Below are 25984 nucleotides of genomic sequence, written 5' to 3'. Positions count from 1 at the left end.
CAAAAATAACAAAATATTTAATTTTTTTTTACTTGGGCAGTATGTTATACAAGGCTCTATGTGAACCCTTGCTTGAGCAGTAATTTCAATATTATTTGGAGCAAGTGGTAGCCATTTGTAGATAGTTTCAGTAGAATTTATGACATAAGAAATATTGCTGTTGATTTCATATCTTTTTTTGAAAGGTATATCATTTCACTAGCCATGGTAATATGGCTCAGGGCATGTTCAGACTGAGCTGGAAAACCAAAAAGGAATTAAATATTTTCCCCGTTTGGAAAAAAACATTCCTGTAACAGCTAGTGGATTTTGAAGCTGGTTTGAGAACAACCAAATAGGTCAAAGGGGATGAAGGAAATGCTGCATGTTGACAAGTACCATTAGAATTCTTACAATTCTTTTTTTTTAATCATTTATATTGGTGTATTAGGTTCTGCTCAGTGTAATATTTATGGTTCTGAGTGTGTTTTTGCACAAAGTTGTGCATAGTGTTTTGCAGTTGAGTGATTGTGGTTAGAATATGCTTTGAGAAAACCACTTTATTCTTTGACATATGATACATATCTAATATCTAAATTTAATAAAAGGTATTGTGACTTTTATTTGTATTTATTTATTTTTTATGTGTGTTATCAGACAATTATGGATTTAAGCTCCACCCCTGGCCCCACCCCTAACCCCGCCCCCTTTAGCCTCCCCAAACTGTTGGGCCACCGACCGCCTATGGTCTTCGCTCTTTCTCTCTGCCCTCCAGTGTCTGCCCTCTCTAATGTCCCTTCCATCCACTGTCTGCCCTCTCTCTCCCTTCCATCAACTGTCTGCCCTCTATTTCTGCCCCTTCCATCCACCATCTGCCCCAGTCTGCCATCTCTCTCTCCCCCTTCCATCAACAGGTGGGTGGTGGTGGTGGTGAATGGAATTCGCTCGGAGGAGGGAAAGGTGAGTAGTGGTGTGCCTCAGGGATCGGTGCTGGGGCCGATTCTGTTCAATATATTTGTGAGTGACATTGCTGAAGGGTTAGAAGGTAAAGTTTGCCTATTTGATGATACTAAGATCTGCAACAGAGTGGACACCCGGGAGGGAGTGGAAAACATGAAAAAGGATCTGAGGAAGCTAGAAGAATGGTCTAAGGTTTGGCAATTAAAATTCAATGCGAAGAAATGCAAAGTGATGCACTTACATAAGTACATAAGTACATAAGTAGTGCCATACTGGGAAAGACCAAAGGTCCATCTAGCCCAGCATCCTGTCACCGACAGTGGCCAATCCAGGTCAAGGGCACCTGGCACGCTCCCCAAACGTAAAAACATTCCAGACAAGTTATACCTAAAAATGAGGAATTTTTCCAAGTCCATTTAATAGCGGTCTATGGACTTGTCCTTTAGGAATCTATCTAACCCCTTTTTAAACTCCGTCAAGCTAACCGCCCGTACCACGTTCTCCGGCAATGAATTCCAGAGTCTAATTACACGTTGGGTGAAGAAAATTTTCTCCGATTCGTTTTAAATTTACCACACTGTAGCTTCAACTCATGCCCTCTAGTCCTAGTATTTTTGGATAGCGTGAACAGTCGCTTCACATCCACCCGATCCATTCCACTCATTATTTTATACACTTCTATCATATCTCCCCTCAGCCGTCTCTTCTCCAAGCTGAAAAGCCCTAGCCTTCTCAGCCTCTCTTCATAGGAAAGTCGTCCCATCCCCACTATCATTTTCGTCGCCCTTCGCTGTACCTTTTCCAATTCTACTATATCTTTTTTGAGATACGGAGACCAGTACTGAACACACTTAGGGAATAGAAACCCTCTGGAGATGTATGTGTTAGGCGGGGAGAATCTGATAGGTACGGACGGGGAGAGGGATCTTGGGGTGATAGTATCTGAGGATCTGAAGGCGACGAAACAGTGTGACAAGGCGGTGGCCGTAGCTAGAAGGTTGATAGGCTGTATAGAGAGGTGTGACCAGCAGAAGAAAGGAGGTGTTGATGCCCCTGTATAAGACGTTGGTGAGGCCCCACCTGGAGTACTGTGTTCAGTTTTGGAGGCCGTATCTTGTTAAGGATGTAAAAAGAATTGAAGCGGTGCAAAGAAAAGCTACAAGAATGGTAAGGGATTTGCGTTACAAGACGTATGAGGAGAGACTTGATGACCTGAACATGTATACTCTGGAAAAAAGGAGAAACAGGGGTGATATGATACAGACGTTCAAATATTTGAAAAGAATTAATCCGCAAACGAACCTTTTCCGGAGGTGCGAAGGCGGTAGAACGAGAGGACATGAAATGAGATTGAAGGGGGGCAGACTCAAGAAAAATGTCAGGAAGTATTTTTTCACAGAGAGAGTAGTGGATGCTTGGAATGCCTTCCCGCGGGAGGTGGTGGAAATGAAAACGGTAACAGAATTCAAACACGCTTGGGATAAACATAAAGGAATCATATTCAGAAGGAATGGATCCTAAGGAGCTTAGCCGAGATTGGGTGGCAGAGCCAGCCGGTGGTGGGAGGCGAGGATAGTGCTGGGCAGACTTATACGGTCTGTGCCAGAGCCAGTGGTGGGAGGCGGGGCTGGTGGTTGGGAGGCGGGGATAGTGCTGGACAGACTTATATGGTCTGTGCCCTGAAGAGGACAGGTACAAATCAAAGTAGGGTATACACAAAAAGTAGCACATATGAGTTTGTCTTGTTGGGCAGACTGGATGGACCATGCAGGTCTTTTTCTGCTGTCATTTACTATGTTACATCTGTCCTCTCTCTCTCTCCCTTCCATCCACATCTACCCTCTATCTCTGCCCCTTCCATCCACCATTTGCCCCAGTCTGCCCTCTCTCTCTCCCCCTTCCACCCACCATCTGCCCTTTCTCTCTGCCCCTTCAATCTGTCTGCCCTCTCTCTCCCATCCATCCAGGGTCTCCCATCCATCCAGGGTCTGCCCTCCCTCACATTCCCCCCTTCCATCCAGGGTCTGTCCCCTCTCTCTCTGCCCCCTCTTTTCAGCCCCCAGTTCCAGCCCCAGCCCCCCTTTTCAGCCCCACTATCCCACCAGTCCCCAGCCCTTTTCTTCCATTAGTCCCGAGCTTTAGCCCCCAGCCACTTCTCCCTATCCCCTTTTCAGCCCCCAGTTCCAGCCCCCTTCATCCACCACATGCCTTGCATCCCCCCTTTTCAGCCCTATACCCATTCTCCCACCTGCCCTAGGCATGGACCCATTTTCCCTCTTGCCCCTTGTCAGACCCCAGTTCCAGCTTCAGACCCCTTCTCCCATCTGAGAACTCCCCTCTGAGCACCCCCACCCCTCCCCAATCCCCTTCTTCCCTCTGAGCACCCCTCTGAGCTCCCCCAGCCCTTCCCAATCCCCTTCTCCCCTCCGAGCACCCCTCTGGGCTCCCCCTCCCTCCCTCCCCCCAATCCCCTTCTCCCCTCTGAGCTCCCCCACCCCTTCCCAATCCCCTTCTCCCCTCTGAGCACCCATCTGGGCGGGCTCCCCCACCTTCCCCAATCCCCTCCCATCTGAGCACTCCCCTTCTCCCCTCTGAGGTCCTCCTCTCTCATCTGACCCCCCCCCCAACCCGGTCCCGTCCCCCCTGGTGGAGAGCCAACAGAGCCCTGCCATCACCCTTCGTTTTTTTTAATCCATTGCAGCAACGCAGGCAGCGCTTCGCGTCTGCCCTGCGTGTGCTGTGAAGAGAGAAAATCACCTCGCTGGCGTCGGGCCTTCCTGCGTTGTGTCCCGCCCTCTTCTGAGGTAACTTCCTATTTCCTCGAGGACGGGACACAACGCAGGAAGGCCCAACGCCAGCGAGGTGATTTTCTCTCTTCACAGCACACGCAGGGCAGACGCAAAGCGCTGCCTGTGTCGCTGCAATGGATTTAAAAAAAAACGAAGGGTAAAAGCAGGAGACGAGGGCTGTCCGGAGCACCCCCCCACCCGCTGACACCCGGGGCGGACCGCCCCCACCGCCTCGCCCTTCCTACGCCACTGTCTCTATATATAAAGGCACCACCAACGTTCTAATGAAGCCTCCAGCCGGAAGTGTGAAGCGGCAGAGATATCCGGTTTCCCCATGAGTGTCTGCCCCGCCCACACTCTCTCGGTAACACAAACAGTGAAGGAAAACACAGAATAGCACCAAATCGCTCTCTCTGTAACAGTGAAGGACTCAGAGCGGGGAAGGGAGAGAGGGCAGATGCCCTCACTCTCTCTGTAACACAAACACAGCATAGCAGGAAACTTAACACTGAAGGACTCCACTCGAAGGGAGGAGGGGACAGAGAGCAGAGGGGACAGAAAGCACAGGGGAAGGGAGAGAGGACAGAGGGCAGGGACACACACACTCCCACATGCATACTCTGAAGAAAACCTTGCTAGCCCCCGTTTCATTTGCATCAGAAACGGGGCATTTTTACTAGTTTTATTATAATTAAGAACTGTTCCCCAACCACAATTTTACCTTTACTGTACCTATGAGATAATAATTAATAGAATTTAAGCCTGTCATTCGGTTTAATCATTTGTGTGCATTAAGAGATACAGCTTTGGAAGATCTCTGGTGTTCTAGCCACAGACCCTACTTAAAATGTTTGTGCACTGGGGTATCCCTCTGCCCCACTAAACTGAAAGGTCCTCTACCTAAATTACCGCAGCAGTAATACATGTGCAATGATGGAAAAAATATTGTAACATGCCGCTGTTTTGTGTGCCGAGCAGAGGTTTTATTTATTATTATTATTTATTACATTTGTATCCCACATTATCCCACCCTTTTGCAGGCTCAATGTGGCTTACAATTCATCGTGGATACTGGAAATAGAAAAGAATGTACATTTGGTTTTACAGCAAGTATTAGGTACATGATGGTGAAATACATAGTTCTGGAAATAGAAAAGAGTATACATTTGTTTTAGCAGAAGTTTTGGGTACATGATGGTGAGATACATGATAGTGTTATAGCCAAAGACATTAGGTACATGATAGTGTGAAAGCAAAAGACATTAGAGAATTCCTGGATATCTTAAAGAATGTAGAGTTACGCGTGTTGTTCTTTATGATATATTTTGTCGAAGAGATACGTTTTCAGGAGTTTGCAGAAATTGGTCATTTCGTAGGCCGTTTTCAGGTTACGTGGCAGTGTGTTCCAGAGCTGTGTGCTTGTATAGGAAAAGGTTGATGCATGCATTACTTTGTATTTCAAGCCTTTACATTTGGGAGGATGAAGGTTGAGGAATGTGCGGGAGGATTGTTTTGCATTTCTGGGTGGTAGTTCTATTAGGTCTGACATGTAGGCTGGGGCGTCACCATGGATGATTTTATGGACCAAGGTACAGAGTTTGAACGTGATGTGTTCTTTGAGTGGGAGCCAGTGTAGTTTTTCGCGAAGGGGTGTTGCGCTTTCGTATTTTGGTTTGCCGAATATAAGTCTGGCTGCTGTGTTCTGGGCTGTCTGGAGTTTTTTGAGTATTTGCTCTTTGCAGCCGGCAAAGAGTGAGTTACAATAGTCCAGATGACTAAGTACCAGTGATTGTACCAGGTAGCGGAAGACATTCCTTGGGAAAAATGGTCTGACTCCTTTTAGTTTCCACATTGAATGAAACATCTTTTTAGTTATGTTTTTTGCATGATTCTCAAAGTGTTAGGTGTCGATCAATGGTGACTCCAAGGATTTTTAGGGTGTCTGAGACTGGTAAACTTAGATTAGGTGTGTTGATGGTGGTAAATTCCTTCTTGTTGTATTGTGAGGTGAGAACTAGGCATTGGTTTTTTCAGCATTTAGTTTCAGTCGAAATGCATCTGCCCAGGAGTTCATTATGTGTAGGCTTGGTTGATTTCATCGGAAATTTCTCTTAGATCATGTTTGAATGGGATAAAGATTGTTACATCGTCAGCATATATATATGGGTTTAGATTCTGATTCAATAGTAGCTTAGCCAAGGGTGTCATCATTAGGTTGAATATGGTCGGTGAGAGGGGGGATCCCTTTGAAACTCCGCATTCAGGTGTCCATGTGGCTGATGTAGTCGAGTTTGATGTCACTTGATATGAGCGGGTAGTTAGGAAACCCTTGAACCATCTGAGAACGTTACCTCCGATTCCGAAGTATTCGAGTATGTGTAATAAAATTCCATGGTCAACCACGTCGAATGCGCTTGACATGTCAAATTGTAACAGTAGTATGTTGTTGCCGTTTGCTATCAGTTTGAGTTTGGTCATAAGCGTGACTAATACAGTTTCCGTACTGTGATTAAAGCGAAATCCTGACTGGGAATCGTGCAGTACCGAGAACTTGTTTAGATACTCTGTGAGTTGTTTGGTCACCATGCCTTCTGTTATTTTGGTGAATAAGGGAATGGATGCTACTGGTCTATAGTTCGTTAGTTCATTAGTATTTTTCTTTGTATCCTTGGGTATGGGGGTGAGTAGAATATTTCCTTTCTCCTTTGGGAACAGTCCATTTTGTAGCATGAAATTCACATGGTTGGTTAGGTCCATTATAAATTGTTGGGGGGCCGACTTCATGAGGTTGTTTGGGCATATATCTAATTTACAGCGAGATTTGGCGAATCTTTTAAGTGTCTGTGAGATAAGATCTTCTGGTAGTAAAGTGAATTCAGTCCAGATCCTGTCTGCTGGGTGGATTCCGGGTTCTGGGTCTAGGCATTCTAGGAGCGTAGTATATTCGATTGGGCTGGCTGGTATTTTGAGTCGTAGTTTTATGATTTTCTCGTTGAAGTATTTTGCCAGGTCGTCGGCTCCTGGAGTGTCTTTGTTGTTGTTGGTGACTGGGGTTGTGTCTAATAGTTTATTCACGAGTTGGAAGAGTTTGTGTGTGTCTTTGTAATTTGGCCCGACTTCAGTTTTGTAGTATTGTCTTTTGGTTTGTCTTATGGCATATTTGTATTTCCTTCGGAGTAGTTTCCAAGTGTTAAGGGTGGGATCATCTTTTTTTTGGTTCCACGTGCGTTCTAGTTTCCTAACTTGTGTTTTCAGTTTTTTCAGTTCTTCGTTGAACCATGGTATTGAGTTTTTCCTGTGCGAGGTTCTGGTTTGAATTGGGGCAATGTTGTCTAGTATCAGTTTGCATCTATTATCCCAATTAGAGAGGAATTGGATTGTGTCTGTCTTTGTTGTCCACCCGTCAATGTAGATCTGTTGCCAAAATTCAGCTGGGTCTATTTTCCCTCTTGTGGTGTAGGTTTTTTGTATGTGTTTGTTACGTAGGTCTTTCCTTCTCCATTGGAGGGTGATGTTTGCTATGTAATGGTCTGACCACAGTACAGGTGACCAATTAGTATTAGTTAATATAAAGTTAGCGTTGTGGTCAAATTTGTGTGTTATGATGTCTAATGTGTGTCCTTTTTCATGTGTCAGTTGCGTATTTGGTTCTTGTAGGTCCCAGAGCTGTAGGAATTCTTTGCAGTCTTGGGTACTGTTGTGGTGAGATCTTCCAGGTGTAAGTTGATATCTCCTATTATGATAAGGTTAGAGGAAGAGATACAGGTGTTCGAGATAAAGTCCATGAGGTGTGTCTGGCTATCTCGCCAGTTTCCTGGAGGTCTGTAGAGTATAACTGCGTTAAGGTGTTCCTGTAAGTTTGGGTGACTTATTCTTATGGAACTGATTTCAAGTTGTGGTAGTATGGATTCAGCTATGTTTGTGATGTTGAATTCAGATTTGTATATTATGGCTATTCCTCCTCCTCTTTTTCTGTTTCTTGTCCAGTGTGTAATTCTGTATCCTGGTGGACATAGTTCTAAGATTATAGGGTCTTGAAGGTTATGGACCCAGGTTTCGGTGATAAATAGGAGGTCAAGATTGTCTACTACTACTTAACATTTCTAGAGCGCTACAAGAGTTACGCAGTGCTGTACAAATTAACGAATAAGGACAGTCCCTGCTCAGAAGAGCTTACAATCTAAAAGACGAAATGTCAAGTTGGGGTAGATGAGATTTCCTGAGAAGAGATGAAGTGATTAGGTGCCGAAGGCGACATTGAAGAGGTGGGCTTTGAGCAATGATTTGAACATGGGTAGGGAGGGGGCCCGGCATATGGGCTCAGGGAGTTTGTTCCAAGCATGGGGTGAGGCGAGGCAGAAAGGGCGAAGCCTAGAGTTGGCGGTGGTGGAGAAGGGTACTGAAAGGAGGGATTTGTCTTGAGAGCGGAGGTTACGGGTAGGGACGTAAGGGGAGATGAGGGTAGAGAGGTAAGGAGGGGCTGCAGATCGAGTGCATTTGTAGGTGAGTAGGAGAAGCTTGAACTGTATTCGGTATCTGATCGGAAGCCAGTGAAGTGACTTGAGGAGAGGGGTGATATGAGTATATCGGTTAAGGCAGAAGATAAGACGTGCGGCAGAGTTCTGAATGGACTGAAGGGGGGATAGATGGCTAAGTGGGAGGCCGGTGAGGAGTAGGTTGCAGTAGTCAAGGCGAGAGGTAATGAGAGAGTGGATGAGAGTTCGGGTGGTGTGCTCGGAGAGGAAGGGGCGAATTTTGCTAATGTTATAGAGGAAGAAGCGACAGGTCTTGGCTATCTGCTGGATATGCGCAGAGAAGGAGAGGGAGGAGTCGAAGATAACACCGAGGTTGCGGGCAGATGAGACGGGGACGATGAGGGTGTTATCAATTGAGATAGAGAGTGAAGGGAGAGGAGAAGTGGGTTTGGGTGGGAAAACAATAAGTTCAGTCTTGGCCATGTTCAGTTTCAGGTGGCAGTTGGACATCCAGGCAGCAATGTCGGATAAGCAGGCCGATACCTTGGCCTGGGTTTCCGCAGTGATTTCTGGTGTGGAGAGATAAAGCTGGGTGTCGTCAGCATAAAGATGATAGTGGAAACCATGAGAAGAGATCAGGGAGCCTAAGGAAGAGGTGTAGATTGAGAAAAGAAGGGGCCCAAGGACAGAGCCTTGAGGAACTCCAACAGAGAGCGGGATAGGGGAGGAGGACGAACCATGAGAGTGTACTCTGAAGGTACGATGGGAGAGATAGGAGGAGAACCAGGAGAGGACAGAGCCCTGGAACCCAAAGGAGGACAGTGTGTCAAGAAGTAGGTTGTGATTGACAGTGTCGAAAGCGGCGGATAGGTCGAGGAGGATGAGGATGGAGTAGTGACCTTTGGATTTGGCGAGGAACAGGTCATTGCAGACCTTAGATAGTGCCGTTTCTGTCGAGTGTAGGGGCGAAAGCTGGATTGGAGCGGATCGAGGATGGCATGAGTGGAGAGAAAATCAATGCAGCGGCTGTGAATGGCGCGTTCAAGTATCTTGGAGAGGAAGGGTAGGAGGGAAATGGGGCGGTAGTTGTCTGCAGTAATCCAGTCTGTTATGGTTTCTGTTTTGATTACTACTGATCTAGCATTTGCGTATCCTATTTGGACTGAATGGTAGGGTTCAATTCGGGGCGTTGATGTCTTAATTTGTATTAGTTGTCTGCTTTCCTGATATCTACTTTTGCTATGTTCTTTCTTCCCTTTCTGGTGGTTATTTCCGTATATATTTGTTTTTCCTTTTAGTTGTTTGTTGTTCTTTTGTTCTGGTGGGTTATACGTAAGATGTATAAGGGGTGCGTATGTTGTGGGCAGATTGGTGTGTGTATTTGGAATAGTCCATGCGTGATATATTAGGGGGAGGAAGTAAATTATCATAATCAGTGTGTTGGTGTTCATTTTGGCTGTTATTCTGAGGTCTGTAGTATGTATTTCAATTTATGTAGCAGGTAATAGTTTGTATCTCTTTATGGTGTTATTAAATGTTTGGTAGGTTGTTTATAGAACATTTAAAAGGAAGGCTTTCAAGAATGTTTGGAATTAGGCAGATAGAGAGGTTTTGGCGTGTGTTTCACGGTAGCGAAACAGTTAATACGTTTATAATGGCATACATATTTAAATGGAGTTAAACATTTGTAATGCAATGCACTCAGAAACAATTATAAGCGGGCACTAAAAGCAATGCACTTAGGATCAATTATAAGCAGGCATCAAAAGCATTACATTCGGAAAACCTTGAGATGTATTTAAGAGTAGTAGTGCAATTGAGACATATAGGTTGGTCAGATTCTAGAGTTACTTATTGCAGTGATTTTAGTAAACATGGTAGGCATGTAGTTAGAGTGTCTATGCATGCAATTTATCATAGGAGTTCTTGCTACAATGTTGGAGCTGACAAACAAGCATGCAATCTATCATAGGAGTTCTTGCTACAATGTTGGAGCTGACAAACAAACAAAGAGTTAACCTGTGCAGGCATGCAAGAGGGGGGTTCTCTGCGTTCCCGGATGGCTTGGGGAACCGGCAGTCGAGTGATCCGGTGCTTGTTCGGATGCGCGGCTCCTCGCTTCGTCTCCTCTTTCTTGTCAGTGAGTGACCTGATCTCTATTCAGTATTTAATACTAAATGGGGGATTAGCTCACACACTGAAGGAAAGGAGTAAAAAAAAAATTCCTCCCAAAATTATCTTGTCCAGGACACCTGCAGGGTGATATGAAAGTATGGCCCAGGTAAAAGTTGATTCCATAAATATTCTGGACCTTAGCCATTCCTGGTCATAAATTTTAACCTAAAGGAAACTGCAGTTTTTTTAAACTCAAAAGCAAGAGCTGACATCAGTAGTTTCTCTGTCAAAATGACTATACATCTATATATATACTAAAAGGGTAACACCAGAACTGGTTTGAATTTAATTTGAAAGAAAGCAGATGTCAAATGTGGACTTTTGTATGGAAGCCTCTGAAAATGCTCTGAATGTTAAACAGCACCAAAAGTAATTTAGTCTCATCATCTGACTAACTCAATTCCAGTTACTTCCTATTCTATCAGTAAAACATACAAAAAGAGGCCACTTCAGAAGCGCCTGGCCCAAACATCCCCTTGAGAAAAAGAGCTTTGTGTTTTGGAGAGGCCATAGCAGGCATGCTTTTCCCAGTGCATGAAGCACCATAGGAGCTCGAAAGTAAAGAATCACAGCTGGAAATGTTTTCATCAGCTCTCTGCAGTAACTTTTTATTTTTTTTTTTGCTTTGACAGTTTGAAGTTTCATCTTTATTTGATATTACACCACACAGTACAACATTCACAGTGGTTTTATCTCCATCACAGAAAACCTGCTGCTCCTGAGTCCTTCAAGGAGATGAGAACAGAACCATACCCACCTGCCATCGCAGATCATTTTTGTGAAGAACGTGAGATACTGATAAATCTCAGCACTGTCATGGATCCGTAAGATCTCCTCCTCATTATATTTAAAGATTGCTAGCGCATAACGAAATATCACCTGTAACAAAGGACATACTTAGCAAAAGTAAATATTACAGATGTATAAGCAGGGCAGGATTAAGCCTTTGCTGAGCCCTAAGCATACAAAAGCACATTGGGCCTGCCACTGTAATTAGTTTTAAACTCACACAAGCATGTGAACCATAAAGAGGTGATTATGCCAGAAAGATGAGCTTTCCTCCCCCTATCTTTTTGGTATAATCACTTCACCCCCAACGTACTGTAATCACCTGTCCTTCTTACCCCCAGACATAATAATTATGCTAGAGAGTAAGAGTACTAGATTTGCTCAGAAGGAATCTACTAGACATCATGCTTTTTATTTTACTGTTCCCTACTTCTGGAACTCCATGCCCCTACCACTCCGTGCTGATCTCTCTCAAGTCATTTAAATCTGCCTTGAAAACCTGGCTATTTCATCAAGCGTTGGACTCCACAGAAAATGGTTAACTGTGAATTATCAATCACCATCCCCTTCCTCAAGCTTTTTCCACCCTTTCTCTTACATTATTATTATTATTTGTTGCATTTGTATCCCACATTTTCCCACCTCTTTGAAGGCTCAATGTGGCATCATGAATAATGAGAGTACATGAGAAAGTATACATTTAGTAATAACAGAAGGATTTTGGGTAACATGATAATGATAAAACATGGTAGTATTTTAACAAGCAAACATTGTAAGAGATATTTAAGAAATATATAAGAGTTATAAAGAAAATGTACATAGTAGAAGATCTTGGGTAATATGATAATGAAAAACATGATAGTAGTTTGGCAAGCGAATATTGTAGGGGCAATTCTGGATGTGTGTACAGGAATTCATATTTTTTGACCATTGTTGTATGCCTTGTTGAAGAGATGGGTCTTCAGTAGACTTCGGAAGTTGGCTTGTTCATAGGTTGTTTTTAGGTTTCGCGGTAGCGCATTCCAGAATTGTGTGCTCAGGTAGGAAAAGGTAGACGCATTTAAGACCTTTACAATTTGGGAAGTGAAGATTAAGGAATGTACGGGATGATTTTTTAGCATTCCTGGGTGTTAAGTCTATCAGGTCTGACATGTAGGCTGGTGCGTCTCTGTGAATAATTTTGTGAACTAGGGTGCAAATTTTGAACGTGATACATCTTTTAAAATTTTTTTCAAATTGAATCTTTGAAGAATGTTCCGCTTTCCTGTCAATAAACTGTAGTTCTTTCCTTTCTCTTGTCACTTACCTCTTTTGGTAAGCTTGATATAAACCGCTTGATCTGCAAGTAATGTTTAATTGCAAGTGGTAAATAAATAAATAGGGAAGAAAAAAGTAATTACTACTACTACTTAACATTTCTAGAGTGCTACTCGGTTCACGCAGGCGCTGTACAATTTAACAAAGAGAGACAGTCCCTGCTCAAAGAGCTTACAATCTAATAGACAAGTGAACGGTCGGTCCGATAGGGGCAGTCAAATTGGGGCAGTCTGGATTCATTGAACGGTAAGGGTTAGGTGCCGAACGCAGCATTGAAGAGGTGGGCTTTAAGCAAAGACTTGAAGACGGGCAGGGAGGGGGCTTGGCGTAAGAGTTCAGGAAGGTTGTTCCAAGCGTAGGGTGAGGCGAGGCAGAATGAGCGGAGCCTGGAGTTGGCGGTGGTGGAGAAGGGTACTGAGAGGAGGGATTTATCCTGTGAACGGAGGTTACGGGCGGGAACGTAAGGGGAGATGAGGGTAGAAAGATAGTGAGGGGTAGCAGACTGAGTGCATTTGTAGGTAAGAAGGAGAAGCTTGAATTGAATGCGGTATCTGATCGGAAGCCAGTGAAGTGACCTGAGGAGAGGGGTGATATGAGTATATCGGTTCTGGCGGAATATGAGACGTGCAGCAGAGTTCTGAACAGATTGAAGGGGGGATAGATGGCTAAGTGGGAGGCCGGTGAGGAGTAAGTTGCAGTAGTCCAGGCGAGAGTTAATGAGAGCGTGGACGAGAGTTCGTGTGGTGTGTTCAGAGAGGAAAGGGCGAATTTTGCTGATGTTAAAGAGGAAGAAGCGACAGGTCTTGGCTATCTGCTGGATATGCGCAGAGAAGGAGAGAGAGGAGTCAAAGATGACTCCGAGGTTGCGGGCAGATGAGACGGGGAGGATGAGGGTGTTATCAACTGAGATAGAAAGTGGAGGAAGAGGAGAAGTGGGTTTTGGTGGAAAGACGATAAGCTCGGTCTTGGACATGTTCAGTTTCAGGTCGCGGTTGGACATCCAGGCAGCAATGTCGGATAAGCAGGCCGATACCTTTGCCTGGGTCTCCGCGGTGATGTCTGGTGTGGAGAGATACAGTTGTGTGTCATCAGCATAGAGATGATACTGGAAACCATGAGATGAGATCAGGGAGACAAGGGAAGAGGTGTAGATTGAGAAGAGAAGGGGTCCAAGGACCGATCCCTGGGGAACACCAACAGATAAGGGGATGGGGGTGGAGGAAGATCCATGAGAGTGAACTTTGAAGGTGCGGTGGGAGAGATAGGAGGAGAACCAGGAGAGGACAGAGCCCTGGAACCCAAATGAGGACAGTGTGGCAAGAAGTAAGTCATGATTGACAGTGTCAAAAGCGGCAGATAGATCCAGGAGGATGAGGATGGAGTAGTGGCCTCTGGATTTGGCAAGGAACAGGTCATTACAGACTTTAGAGTGCTGTTTCTGTCGAGTGAAGAGGGCGAAAACCGGATTGAAGCGGATTGAGGATGGCATGAGAGGAGAGAAAATCAAGGCAGCGGCTGTGGACTGCGCGCTCAAGTATCTTGGAGAGGAAGGGTAGGAGGGAGATGGGGCGGTAGTTGGAGGGACAGGTAGGGTCTAGTGATGGTTTTTTGAGGAGTGGCGTGACTACGGCATGCTTGAAGGTGTCGGGGACAGTTGCAGTGGAGAAAGAGAGGTTGAGGATATGACAGATGGAGGGGGTGATAATAGGAGAGATGGTGTTAAGTAAGTTGGTGGGGATGGGATCAGAGGAACAAGTGGTGCATTTTGAGGAGGAAAGAAGGCGGGCGGTTTCCTCCTCGGAGATATCAGGAAAGGAGGAGAAGGAGGTCTGGGTTGGTTGGTTGAGGGAGAGGGTTGAAGGGTGAAGAGGAGGAGGTGGCTTGGTAGTTAACTCAAGGTTGATCTTTTGCACCTTGTCGCGGAAGTAGTCAGCCAGTGATTGAGGAGAGAGCGAGAGGGGGGTGGGAGCGGAGGGCACTTTGAGGAGGGAGTTAAGGGTGGCGAAGAGACGACGAGGGTTAGAGCTGAGAGAATTAGTCAATTGGGTGTAGTAGTCCTGTTAGGGAAGGAATAGTGAGGACTGGAAGGAGGATAGCATGAATTTGTAGTGAAGGAAATCTGAATGGGTGCGAGATGTCCTCCAGAGGCGTTCAGCAGATCGGGCGCAGGAGCGAAGGTAACGGATGCAAGGGGTCAGCCAGGGCTGGGGATTAGTACGCCTTGTGGGACGGGAGGTGGATGGTGCAAGGGTGTCCAGAGCAGAGGAGAGAGTGGCATTGTAAGCGGAGACAGCCTCGTTGACAGACTCGGAGGACATGATGGAGGGGAGGAGATTAGAAATACTAGATGATAAGGTGGGAGGGTCAATAGCCTGGAGATTCCTGGAAGTAGTGGTTAATGTTGGGCGGGGCTGAGGGGGAGGGTGAAGAAGTGTGAAGGTGATCAGGTGATGATCAGAGACAGGAAGAGCTGAGGTGTGGAAATTGGAGGGTGAGCCGGAAGAGGAGAGGACGAGGTCAAGGCAATGGCCTCACGGTGAGTAGGGGTGTGGAACATAGCTGGAGGTTGAAGGAGGATGTTAGAGTGAGGAACTGAGAAGCCTGAGAGTTGGACGGGTCATCAACGTGTATGTTAAAGTCTCCGAGAATGAGGGATGGAGATGAGGGTTCAAGAAAAACAGAAAGCCAGGCATCACTTTCCTTCTCCACCTCTTCTCCTCACATTGATCACCTGACCCCCCCCCCCCCCAAACAACTGTGATTACCTCTGGCTGGGAAGACAGAATGTATTTTACTTCCTGCCACAGCATCACCCCCTCCTGTTAGCTTTTCTACAAGACCTGGCTTCATGCTTTGACTTCCCAGGGAAGCCAGCAGAGAAAGAGAGAGCAAGCAGTGTACCTTCTCTGCTGCTAACTCCTCTTCCTGGTTGGAGGAAATTGTAAAGAGAAAGAATAGGCTAAGAATGCCAGGCTGTTGACCATTCCCTCTTCTCTCTCATTTACCATTCCAGGAAGAAGCCCCTCCCATCCATACTGCTGTGATTATGCAGATTAGCCACTTCTTCCTACCTGCCCTGTGTACTTCCAGATTCAGAGGGAAGCTGACAGGAGGAAATAGCACCTTGAAGTGGAGGGGGTCCAGAGCCCAAAGTGAGGGGTACATTTTTGGCCCACCACATACCTTGGCTGGCAGGGGTCCCCAACCCCCGCCAGCTGAAGTGTTTCTCCAGCACGCTGTCCTTACATTGCCTGCTCTTCTTCCCCTCATGTTCTGCATGCTCGATTTTAATGAAATTGAGCATGTGAAGTGTTACGGATGCTCGATGACCCCCCCTCCTGTCAGCCAAACCAGGGGCCCTGGATTCATTTTGGGAGGGGGGCCCAGACCTCCGTGGTCCCCTCCCCCCCGTAGCTACGTCATTGGTAGGTAGAAGCGCTATAATCCTCATGTGAGTGAGAAAGTGTCATACAGAAAAACAGGGAGATGAGACATGAAGATTTTGCTGTGGGTCATGAGCACGCCTGATAGAGCCCCTATAAACTTTAAGACCCTCTTTATGTGCTTAGTTTGTTTATGCCTTGATCCATTCATCCTCCCTAGGAAGGTAAGAATACTAAAAGGAAATTTCAAAACCATCCAGTAAATCTTTGAAGTTAAAATGATGAAGTATTTTGACACACGCCAGGCAGGACTTAACAAGATTTGGGTTTCCTATCACATCATCATAAACCATAAAATTATACTGCTTTGTCATCCTCTTATCACTTATCCATTTCTCCACCCCCCCCCCCCCCCCCCCCCCCCCCCCATAATCCTACCTTTCCCCATGAGACTGTCATTGGAATGCTTTTATGTTTCACATATATATTGGAGGACTGGAGGAGTTGCAATCCAGCTGGTGGCCGGTTCAAATCCCACTGCTGCTCCTTGTGATCTTGGGCAAATCACTTAACCCTCCATTGCCTCAGGTACAAACTTAGATTGTGAACCCTCCTGTGACAGATTTTAATGAAATTGAGCAGTGTGTATTGCTCATTTTTGATCTGAAGAGTAAGGTTGCTTTGTTTTATTTTATATATTACCTGGTTCAATATTCAAACTCGGCAGTTGGCTAGCTAGATAACGGTGCAGAATAGCAGGGCATAATGGGCTGAGCCCCAGATAGCAGTGATATTCAGTGCTGGTATTCAATAACCATTCGGATAACTTGGGATAGCAAATGCATCTGGCTAACAATGCTGAATATTGCCGGTCTCCAGGTAAGTCCTGCATCTGGCAGGATGCACCCTCGACCTGCTCTGGCACTATCTGGGTTGGGGGTGGGGAACAAAAGAGACTTTCACAGTGGCATTTTCTGCATGCCACTGAAATCCAGGTACAAGAAAGCACAAAGGCAGACGGTCTGCAAACTCCAAGGTGGAAGATAAAAAAGAGCAGATCGTATAAAAAGATAATATAGTTTAATTTCAAACAATATATATATATAGACAGCCCGACACGATGATGTCATTTATTTCACGCAAACAGTATATGAAGCTATTGATCTTATTTAAATAGCAGTCCTGGCTTAAGTTTTTTTAAAAATAACAAGCATCCTATGATGTTTAAAATGTAAAAGATACCATTGTGGTTATCTTATTGCGGGACCGCTACATTTCCAAACGTGACCCTTGAACTCTTGCTTCCGGTCATAAGTATTCTGTTCACCGTCTTCTTTTAGCTATCACTGAGATACGTGAGTATATAACAATTCCTGTAAGTAATACTTTTAAAGATATCACTTTCGGTTTCCTTGAGGAAAATATTGAATGACATCACTGATTTCACGCGAATAATAGCTTATGAGGATAACATTGAACGACGCTAGTTATCCTATACAAAGAATAGTCCTGTTTTTTCTAAATAGTAAGCATCATTTGAGGTTTACCTAATGCATACATATCATCACCTTCTCATTTTTTCCTCACATTAGATTAGCAAGCTATGCTTTTGGCATCTCTGGCTTAGCTGTTTTTTTCAAACCAGATCCATTCTTCATACACGTGAGTCTTTATTCAACAGTATTTTTCCAACAGCACTAATTCAAACAATATCTTCTAATTGCAATAACTTTCTTTGTGTCTTGTAGTGGCTAATAGGACATTTACATGTGCCTTATATCCTGGTAGCAAAGCGCACCTTATATATGGTAGCAAAGAATACTTATATAGGTGGGTGTCTTAATTTCTCCTTTATATTTTGGTTTGTTTTTGGTCTGTTTAATAATTTCAGTTTACTTGTCACTATGAACATATCACTATAATATAGGACATAATTATCTCTTTTTTGATATTCTTGTTTATTAATTTGTTATTAATATTCACTAGAATCTTTTTATATGGTTTTTTTATATAGAGCATGTTTTGGTATGATATCATTTAGATCTATATTTGTTGTATGTGCATATACATGTATGTATATATATGTATATATAATACATTATATATGTTTTTTTATATGTAGAATTTGATATTATAACTGTTAATTTATATGTTTTTATAGCCCCTGAAGCAGCCCAGTTGGGCGAACACGGCCTGTGTCGGGCTGTCTATATATATATATTGTTTGAAATAAACTATATTTATCTTTTATAACGATCTGCTCTTTTTTATCTTCCACACTGAAATCCAGGTATGATGGTGTGATAAGTAAGAGGGTGTCCTATAGGGGTGTAGGCCACTAGAGGGCGCTAGAAGAAGATGGAGGTCACTAGGACCGGGGAGAGCCCGGCGAGGTCCACAGGTGCAGGAGATTATGGGCTGGGTCCTGGGTAGCTAATTAACCACTTTATATCCCATCTGAGTGGTGAAAAGAAGGGTGGTGAGCTAGCAGCAGAAGAAGAGAGAGCCCCTGAAAGATACTGGCTAACCTTATGGACTTGGGGGTGGACTGGGTGTCCAAAGGAGATCAGCAGGCTGAAAATCCTGGGGTAAGAAGTCCCTAAAGCATTAGTGTTTGACTGTGTCCCCTCAGTACTTATAGGAACTGTGTGTTCAGCGGAGGGACTGTGTGTCCCAAAGAAGAAAAGACTGTGTGTCTAGAACTGTGTGTTCAAAGGAGAGACTGTGTGTCTAAAGTACTGAGAGAAGCAGGCTGCAAAGCCCTGGGGTTGAGAGTCCCCAAAGTATTGGTGTGGTACTGAGCCCATGTATCTGTGTGGGGAGGCTCAGTGTGAAGATCTATGAAAGTATAAAGTGTTAACTAGAAGAAGTGTGCCCAGGGGCTGGAATAAAGAGAAGCTAGAAGAAGTGTGCCCAGGGGCTGGAATAACGAGTTGCCTGAGAAATATGCAGTTGGTGAGACCTGCTTAATGTGCCCAGTGGAAACCAGGTCACCCTGAGTGAGAAGGGGTAGCCCACTAATCTGCATAGGATTTGCATATTGAGAACCAGATCACCCTGAGTGAGAAGGGGGATATCACACTGGGTCAGTGGCAGTTTTTCAAGTAGCAGCACCTGCTACCGATAAGAGCCACTGAATATCAGGTAGTTTATTAACCTCACAAGACATACATAATTGCAGGGAAACCTATACATGAGGGATCATTCTTTGGCTTGAGGACCACACTGGATAAGCATCCTGTGCTCTAGGAAGAGCAGGGGTGCAAGAGATCTCCTTAGAGCACTAGGGCAACTCTGTCAGCCACCACTTCCCCAGAACAGCTCTGCCTTTTACAGTGACACCATTTTTTATCTGGCGATAACCTATTATTCTTATTACAGTGGAAGGAAGTGCACTAATATGACCTGCAATGAAGGATGTAAAAGGGACATCTACCTTGGTTCCTTCATAAAGGAAGGCATCCCACACCCTTAGGAGAATGTCGCTGCCCAGACTGTCCACAAACACCACAAGGAACCAGTTGAAGGTGATGAGTGACAGGTCAATTTTGTGGTTCTCAAAGTGAGCTGTCAGTCTGGGCAGCTTCTCTGCCAAAAAGTCCTTAAACACTCTTTGATCCACCTATAGTAATAAACCAAAGAAACTTCAGAGGCAATCTGCATGCTGCAGTTGAAGCAAGAGAAATAATGCACTGGAACAAAACTATTCTAACTAAGTCATTCACTATGATTTTAATTTACTTAATCTATTTATACCCTGATTATCTAACCATACTAAACTGGTCACTGAATATCAGAAATGAATGTAACACTACCTCTTGTTATACAAACTTAACAATTCAGACAAATATTAAGACTATAACACAAGGACAGATTCCATATCATCATGCTGATCAATCCATAGACTGGTGGGTTGTGTCCATCTACCAGCAGGTGGAGATAGAGAGCAATCCTTTTGCCTCCCTATATGTGGTCATGTGCTGCCGGAAACTCCACAGTATGTTCTCTATCTCAGCAGGTGGTGGTCACACACAGCAGCAGCTCTGGCTAGGCCTCCAAGCCTAATTTTTAGGTTTTGTTGAGTGCCTGGGGTTGAGGGCTCTTCTTGAGCAAGTGTAAACCTGGTGGTGCCAGGTCCCTCCTTTTCTCCCCCCTCCCGCTGGCTCCGTTAAAAAAAAAAAAAAAAAAAAATTTTAGACGTCCTTAAAGGCGTTTATTTCGACGTTTATTTAAACGTTTATTGCAGCTACTCACTGGGACACCAGGTCGTTACAGCTCGGAGCGAGAAGCAGGTAATTTTTACCTTTTTTATAGCGGGCAGGGGGTTCCCCGATTGATCTCCACGTGGCCTATGGCGTCGGAGGGCGAGGGCGCGAAGAATCGCTCCCTGGACCGCGTGTGCGCTACTAGCGGGGATGCGGGGGTATTAAAGTCTGATTCGCCCTTGTTGGGTGTCAGTTCGGAGGCCGGTCAGTGTCCCGGGTCAGTGTGGCGATTTTTCCCGCCATAAACGCCCATCCCCCGCTGCTCGCCTCCGCCATCTTGGCCGGCCACTCTGCTCGGACGGCTTCTTCTTGGGCCGCCCTTGAGCTGGGAGACGTTCATGCCATGGCTGCCCTTGATTTGGGCGATGGCAAAAAAGCGGCTAAAGTTAAGCGCCGTTCTTCCCGCGCGGGGCTCCTTCGCGAGTGTCGCGCCGGACGCATCTTGGATGCGCAGCATGTTTCTCCCCCGCTCTTGCGAGCGCCGGTTGAGGGTGCGTCTAGGGCTGTGGCCCAGGCTGCTGAAGTGCACAGTCTGGGGGGTTTCTCCCCCGAGTTTATTTTGCTGCTGCATCAGGCCTTCATTATGCAAAACGCTGCCCCTTCTCCCTTGTCCGATAAAGGGGTTGAGGCCCCCGGAAGTAACGCCCTCGGGTGGATTCCCAGGCCTTAGAGACTCTGTTTCCTCGGATGTAGATGAGGGCAGCGTATCTGAGTTCTCCCAACGGTCCTTTGGGGATTCCTTGGAGGAGACGGATTCCCGCTCGGATGGAGCGGATGACCCCTCTGCAGCGCGGATCTTTCGCTCAGAGGATTTGTCCAACCTGTTAGTGCAGGCCATGAGCATTTTGAAGATTTCCTCTCCGGAGGACGTCTCTCCCTCAGCCCCTGTTGGCTCCGCCATTATGCTGGGGACAAAGCGCCCGCCTAGAACCTTCCACGTGCATAATGCCATGCACACCTTAATTTCGGCTCAATGGGATGTCCCGGAAGCGAGCCTCAAAGTGGCTAGGGCTATGTCCCGCCTCTATCCTTTGCCTGAAAGTGAACGGGAGGCCTTTCTTTGGCCTACTGTGGATGCTTTAATCACTGCGGTGACTAAGAAAACGGCGTTGCCGGTGGAAGGTGGCACGGCCCTAAAGGACGCCAAAGACAGAAGATTGGAAGCGGCCTTAAGGTCGTCCTTCGAGGCGGCTGCCTTAAGTTTGCAGGCCTCAGTTTGTGGCTCCTACGTGGCCAGGGCGTGCCTGACGATTGTGCAGCGGGCTTCCCCCTCGGATCCTTCCCTTGAGGGCTGATTGGCCGGCCCTGGATCAGGCTTGGCTTATTTGGCAGACTTGCTGTATGATGTCTTGAGAGCCTCGGCTAAAGGTATGGCTCATACAGTCTCTGCGCGGCGGTGGCTTTGGCTGAAACATTGGTCTGCGGACCACGCCTCTAAGTCCCGCCTGGCTAAGTTGCCTTTTAAAGGCAAGCTGCTCTTTGGGGTCGAGCTGGACAAAATTGTGACCGATCTCGGCACGTCTAAGGGCAAGAGGTTACCAGAGGTCAGGGCTCGTGGCTAGTGCTCGCCCCGGTATCTCCAGAGAACGGTTTCAGGAAGCCCGTCGGTACCGCCCGGGCAAGTCGGGCTTCCTCTGCCCCCTCTTCCTTCAAGAGGAACTTCTCCCCAAGCAGCATTCCTTTTCGCAGAGACCGCCGTCCCGGAGGTGCGCCCTCCGGTCCTCCCCCAGGGTCTCGTACCCAATGACGGGGTCCTGGTCCATGGCCCAGTGCAAATTGGAGGATGCCTGTCCTCGTTTCTGGGCGAGTGGACCAGGGTAACTTCAGACGCTTGGGTGCTGGAAGTCATCAGAGACGGCTACAAGCTAGAGTTCTGCGACCCTTAAGAGACGGGTTTTGTACTCTCTCCCTGCAAGTCTCCGGTCAAAGCTGTGGCAGTGCAGCAGACTTTGGACAATCTGATCCGCCTGGGTGCGGTCGTTCCGGTGCCACAAAATCAGCTTGGCAAGGGACCGTTACTCCATTTACTTTGTGGTACCAAAGAAAGGAGGTTCTGTACGGCCTATCCTCGACCTCAAAGGGGTCAATCGGGCCTTGAAAGTTCGGCACTTTCGCATGGAGACTCTCCGCTCTGTTATAGCGGCAGTGAAGGCAGGGGAGTTCCTGGCATCCTTGGACATCAAGGAAGCGTACTTGCATATTCCCATCTGGCCTCCTCATCAACGCTTTTCTGCGTTTGCAGTCCTGGGCCGACACTTCCAGTTCAGAGCCCTACCATTTGGGTTGGCTACTGCTCCGCGGACCTTCTCCAAAGTAATGGTGGTCATCGCGGCCTTCCTGAGAAAGGAAGGAGTACAAGTCCATCCTTATCTGGACGACTGGTTGATCCGAGCCCCCTCTATGCAGAGTGCGGCAAAGCTGTGGACCGGGTGTGATTGCTCTTTTGAGCTCCCTGGGGTGGATCATCAACTGGGAGAAAAGCCAGCTGCGCCCGACTCAGTCCCTGGAGTATCTGGGAGTTCGATTCGACACCCAATTAGGCAGAGTGTTCCTGCGGACAATCGGATTGTCAAACTTCAGGCTCAGGTGGACCAGTTCCTAGTAGCCTCTCGCTCGGGCTTGGGACTATGTGCAGCTGTTGGGCTCTATGACGGCCACGATGGAAGTAGTGCCCTGGGCCAGGGCTCATATGAGACCACTACAACACTCTCTGCTGCAGCGCTGGACTCCGGTGTCGGAGGATCTATGCTGTGCGCCTTCCCTTTGGACCCAGCAGTGCGCAAGGCGCTGAGCTGGTGGCTGCAGACAGACAAGTTGTCTGCAGGATGCCTCTTGTGACCCCGGAGTGGATTGTCGTCACGACGGACGCCTCTTTGTCGGGCTGGGGAGCCCACTGCCTTGGGAAGGAACAGCGCAGGGGCTCTGGTCTCCTGCAGAGGCAAAGTGGTCTATCAACCTCCTGGAACTCAGAGCCATTCGGTTGGCGCTTTGGAGTTCCTCCCGGTACTGGCGTTGAAGCCAGTACGGGTCCTGTCGGACAATGCCACGGCTGTGGCCTATGTCAACCGCCAGGGAGGTCGTTACCAAGAGCGCCCCTCTAGCCAAGGAGGCCATGAATCTATGCCAGTGGGCGGCAGCGAACCTGGAACAGCTGTCAGAGGCCCACATTGCCGGAGTCATGAATGTCAAGGCGGACTTCTCAGTCGCCATACCTTGGATCCCGGAGAGTGGCAGCTATCTGCTCAGGCGTTCTTGGACATCACGAAGCGCTGGGGCCAGCCGAGCCTAGATCTGATGGTGTCATCGGCCAATTGCCAAGTGCCGCACTTTTTCAGCAGAGGACGGGACCCTCGATCCCTGGGAGTAGATGCTCTTCTCCAACAGTGGCCGACACAGGAGCTTCTCTATGTGTTCCCGCCCTGGCCCATGTTGGGCAGGGTGCTAGAACGGGTGGCAAAGCATCCGGGCCGGATAATCCTGGTGGGTCCGGACTGGCCCAGACGTCCCTGGTATGCGGACTGATCAGGCTCTCAGTGGACGATCCTCTGCGGCTGCCAGTGGAGCAGGGCCTGTTGCATCAGGGTCCCGTGGTGATGGAGGATCCCTCCCCCTTTGGTCTTACGGCCTGGCTATTGAGCGGCAGCGTCTGAGAAAGAAGGGCTTCTCAGACAAGGTCATCGCCACTATGCTAAGAGCGAGGAAGCGCTCTACTTCTACTGCTTACGCCAGGGTTTGGCGTACCTTTGCAGCATGGTGTGAAGCAGGCTCACTTTCTCCCTTCACTGCTCCAATTTCTTCAGTGTTGGCGTTCCTGCAAGAAGGTCTGGAGAAAGGCCTGTCGCTCAGTTCCCTTAAAGTCCAGGTAGCGGCTCTGGCTTGCTTCAGGGGCCGCCTGAAGGGTGCTTCCCTGGCTTCGCAGCCAGATATGGTGCGCTTTCTCAAGGGAGTTAATCACCTGCGCCCTCCTCTGCACTCAGTGGTGCCTGCGTGGAATCTCAACCTGGTGCTAAGAGCATTGCAGAAGCCGCCTTTTGAACCCTTGTCAAGGGCATCTCTGAAAGACCTGACGTTGAAAGCAGTCTTTTTGGTGGCTATCACTTCAGCCAGAAGAGTTTCCGAGCTCCAGGCACTCTCATGTCGAGAGCCCTTTCTGCAGTTCACTGAGGCAGGAGTGTCTATTCGCACAGTGCCTTCCTTCCTGCCCAAGGTTGTTTCTCGCTTCCATGTGAATCAGCAGCTCTGTCTCCCTTCCTTTCGTAGGGAGGACTACCCAGAGGAATACTCTGCTCTCAAATATCTGGATGTGAGACGAGTCATCATCAGATACTTGGAAGTGACCAATGATTTCCGGAAGTCGGATCATCTGTTTGTCCTGTTTGCAGGTCCTCGTAAGGGTCTGCAGGCTGCTAAGCCTACAGTGGCAAGATGGGTCAAGGAAGCCATTGCAGCGGCTTATGTGGCCGCAGGGAAGGTGCCGCCTATCCAGCTGAAGGCTCACTCCACTAGAGCTCAGGCGGCCTCGATGGCAGAGGCCGGGTCCGTCTCCTTGGAAGAGATTTGCAAGGCGGCAACTTGGGCATCGGCCCATACCTTCTCCAGGCATTACCGCTTGACTGTGGCTGCTCGGGCAGAGGCCGGTTTGGAGCTTCAGTGTTGCGGTCAGGGATTTCTATGTCCTGCCCTGGGTGAGTACTGCTTCGGTACATCCCACCAGTCTATGGATTGATCAGCATGATGATATGGAAGGTAACATTATGTATCATACCTGATAATTTTCTTCCATTAATCATAGCTGATCAATCCATAGCCCCTCCCAGATATCTGTATTGTTTATATTCTGGTTGCATTTCAGGTTCAAGTTTAGTCTTCAGTTCCTGTTCAGGAGGACTTCGTGTTCAAGTTTTCAATGGATTCTTCAAGAGTTGAGACGAATTTGTGTTACAGTGAGCTGCTGCATTCCTCTCCCCTCCGTTTTACGGGGCTGGATTGAGACTTAAATTCTGCCGGCGCTCCCTCCCGCTTCGTGCGGCAGTAGGGCAGCTTTGTACCCCTCCCACTTCGGCGGTGTTAGGGTCAGTCAGCTCCTCCCGCGGTTGCGGTTGCAGGATAAGCCAGATCCCCCCGCATCGGCGGGTGTGGTGTCCCTCCCCCGCTCCGCCGGGGATGAGCTGGACGGATTCCCCTCCCCCACTTGTGTGGGGATGAGCTGGGTTAATTCCCTCCCCCATTTCGGCGGTGGTGAGCTGGGCAGAGTGTCCCTTTGTGGGTGTAATTCTCTAAGTGCTGAGTCCTGCGGATGGAGCTTGGATATCGACATACTGAGGAGTTTCCGGCAGCACATGACACATATAGGGAGGCAAAAGGATTGCTCTCTATCTCACCTGCTGGTAGATGGACACAACCCACCAGTCTATGGATTGATCAGCTATGATTAATGGAAAGAAAATTATCAGGTATGATACATAATTTTACCATAGCATATGGGAAAATTGATTAGCCTAGTCAAGAGAAATTTTTAAAAAATTCTTTGTTCTAGGGTACTAATAGTTTTTTCACTGTAATTATTGCTTTGCATGCTACATGTATTTTGTGGGGAACAGTTGTTCCCTCTCTGTCTCAACCTATGACATTCACTATATACTGTAACAGTAATATTTACCATTTTTACAGCACTATTGGACAGTGCGATACAAAGGTGAGAAGTATTCAGGTACAATTGTCCCTGTCCCAAAGAGCTTACAATCTAAGTAGGTCAATGAGGCAATGGGAGATAAAGGGGCTAATTTTCAAAGTACTTAGACTTGCATGTGTTTAGGGCTGAAGTGGCAGTAATGCTTAGGTGAGAATTTCAG

At 47.1% G+C, this 25984-nt stretch overlaps 1 protein-coding gene across 1 annotated transcript in view; it reads right to left on the bottom strand.

Annotated features, from left to right (window-relative positions):
* The window catches only part of TBC1D2 (TBC1 domain family member 2), a 692224-nt gene that overhangs the window by 5929 nt on the left and 660311 nt on the right, over positions 1-25984 (bottom strand). Inside the window, 2 exon segments of the mRNA XM_030194342.1 lie at positions 11136-11257; positions 19304-19489. Of these exon segments, the coding sequence (XP_030050202.1) occupies positions 11136-11257; positions 19304-19489 (308 nt within the window).

This window comes from Microcaecilia unicolor, chromosome 2, assembly GCF_901765095.1.
Source record: "Microcaecilia unicolor chromosome 2, aMicUni1.1, whole genome shotgun sequence".
Lineage (NCBI taxonomy): Eukaryota > Metazoa > Chordata > Amphibia > Gymnophiona > Siphonopidae > Microcaecilia > Microcaecilia unicolor.
This window is presented reverse-complemented; position numbering and strand designations above follow the sequence as displayed.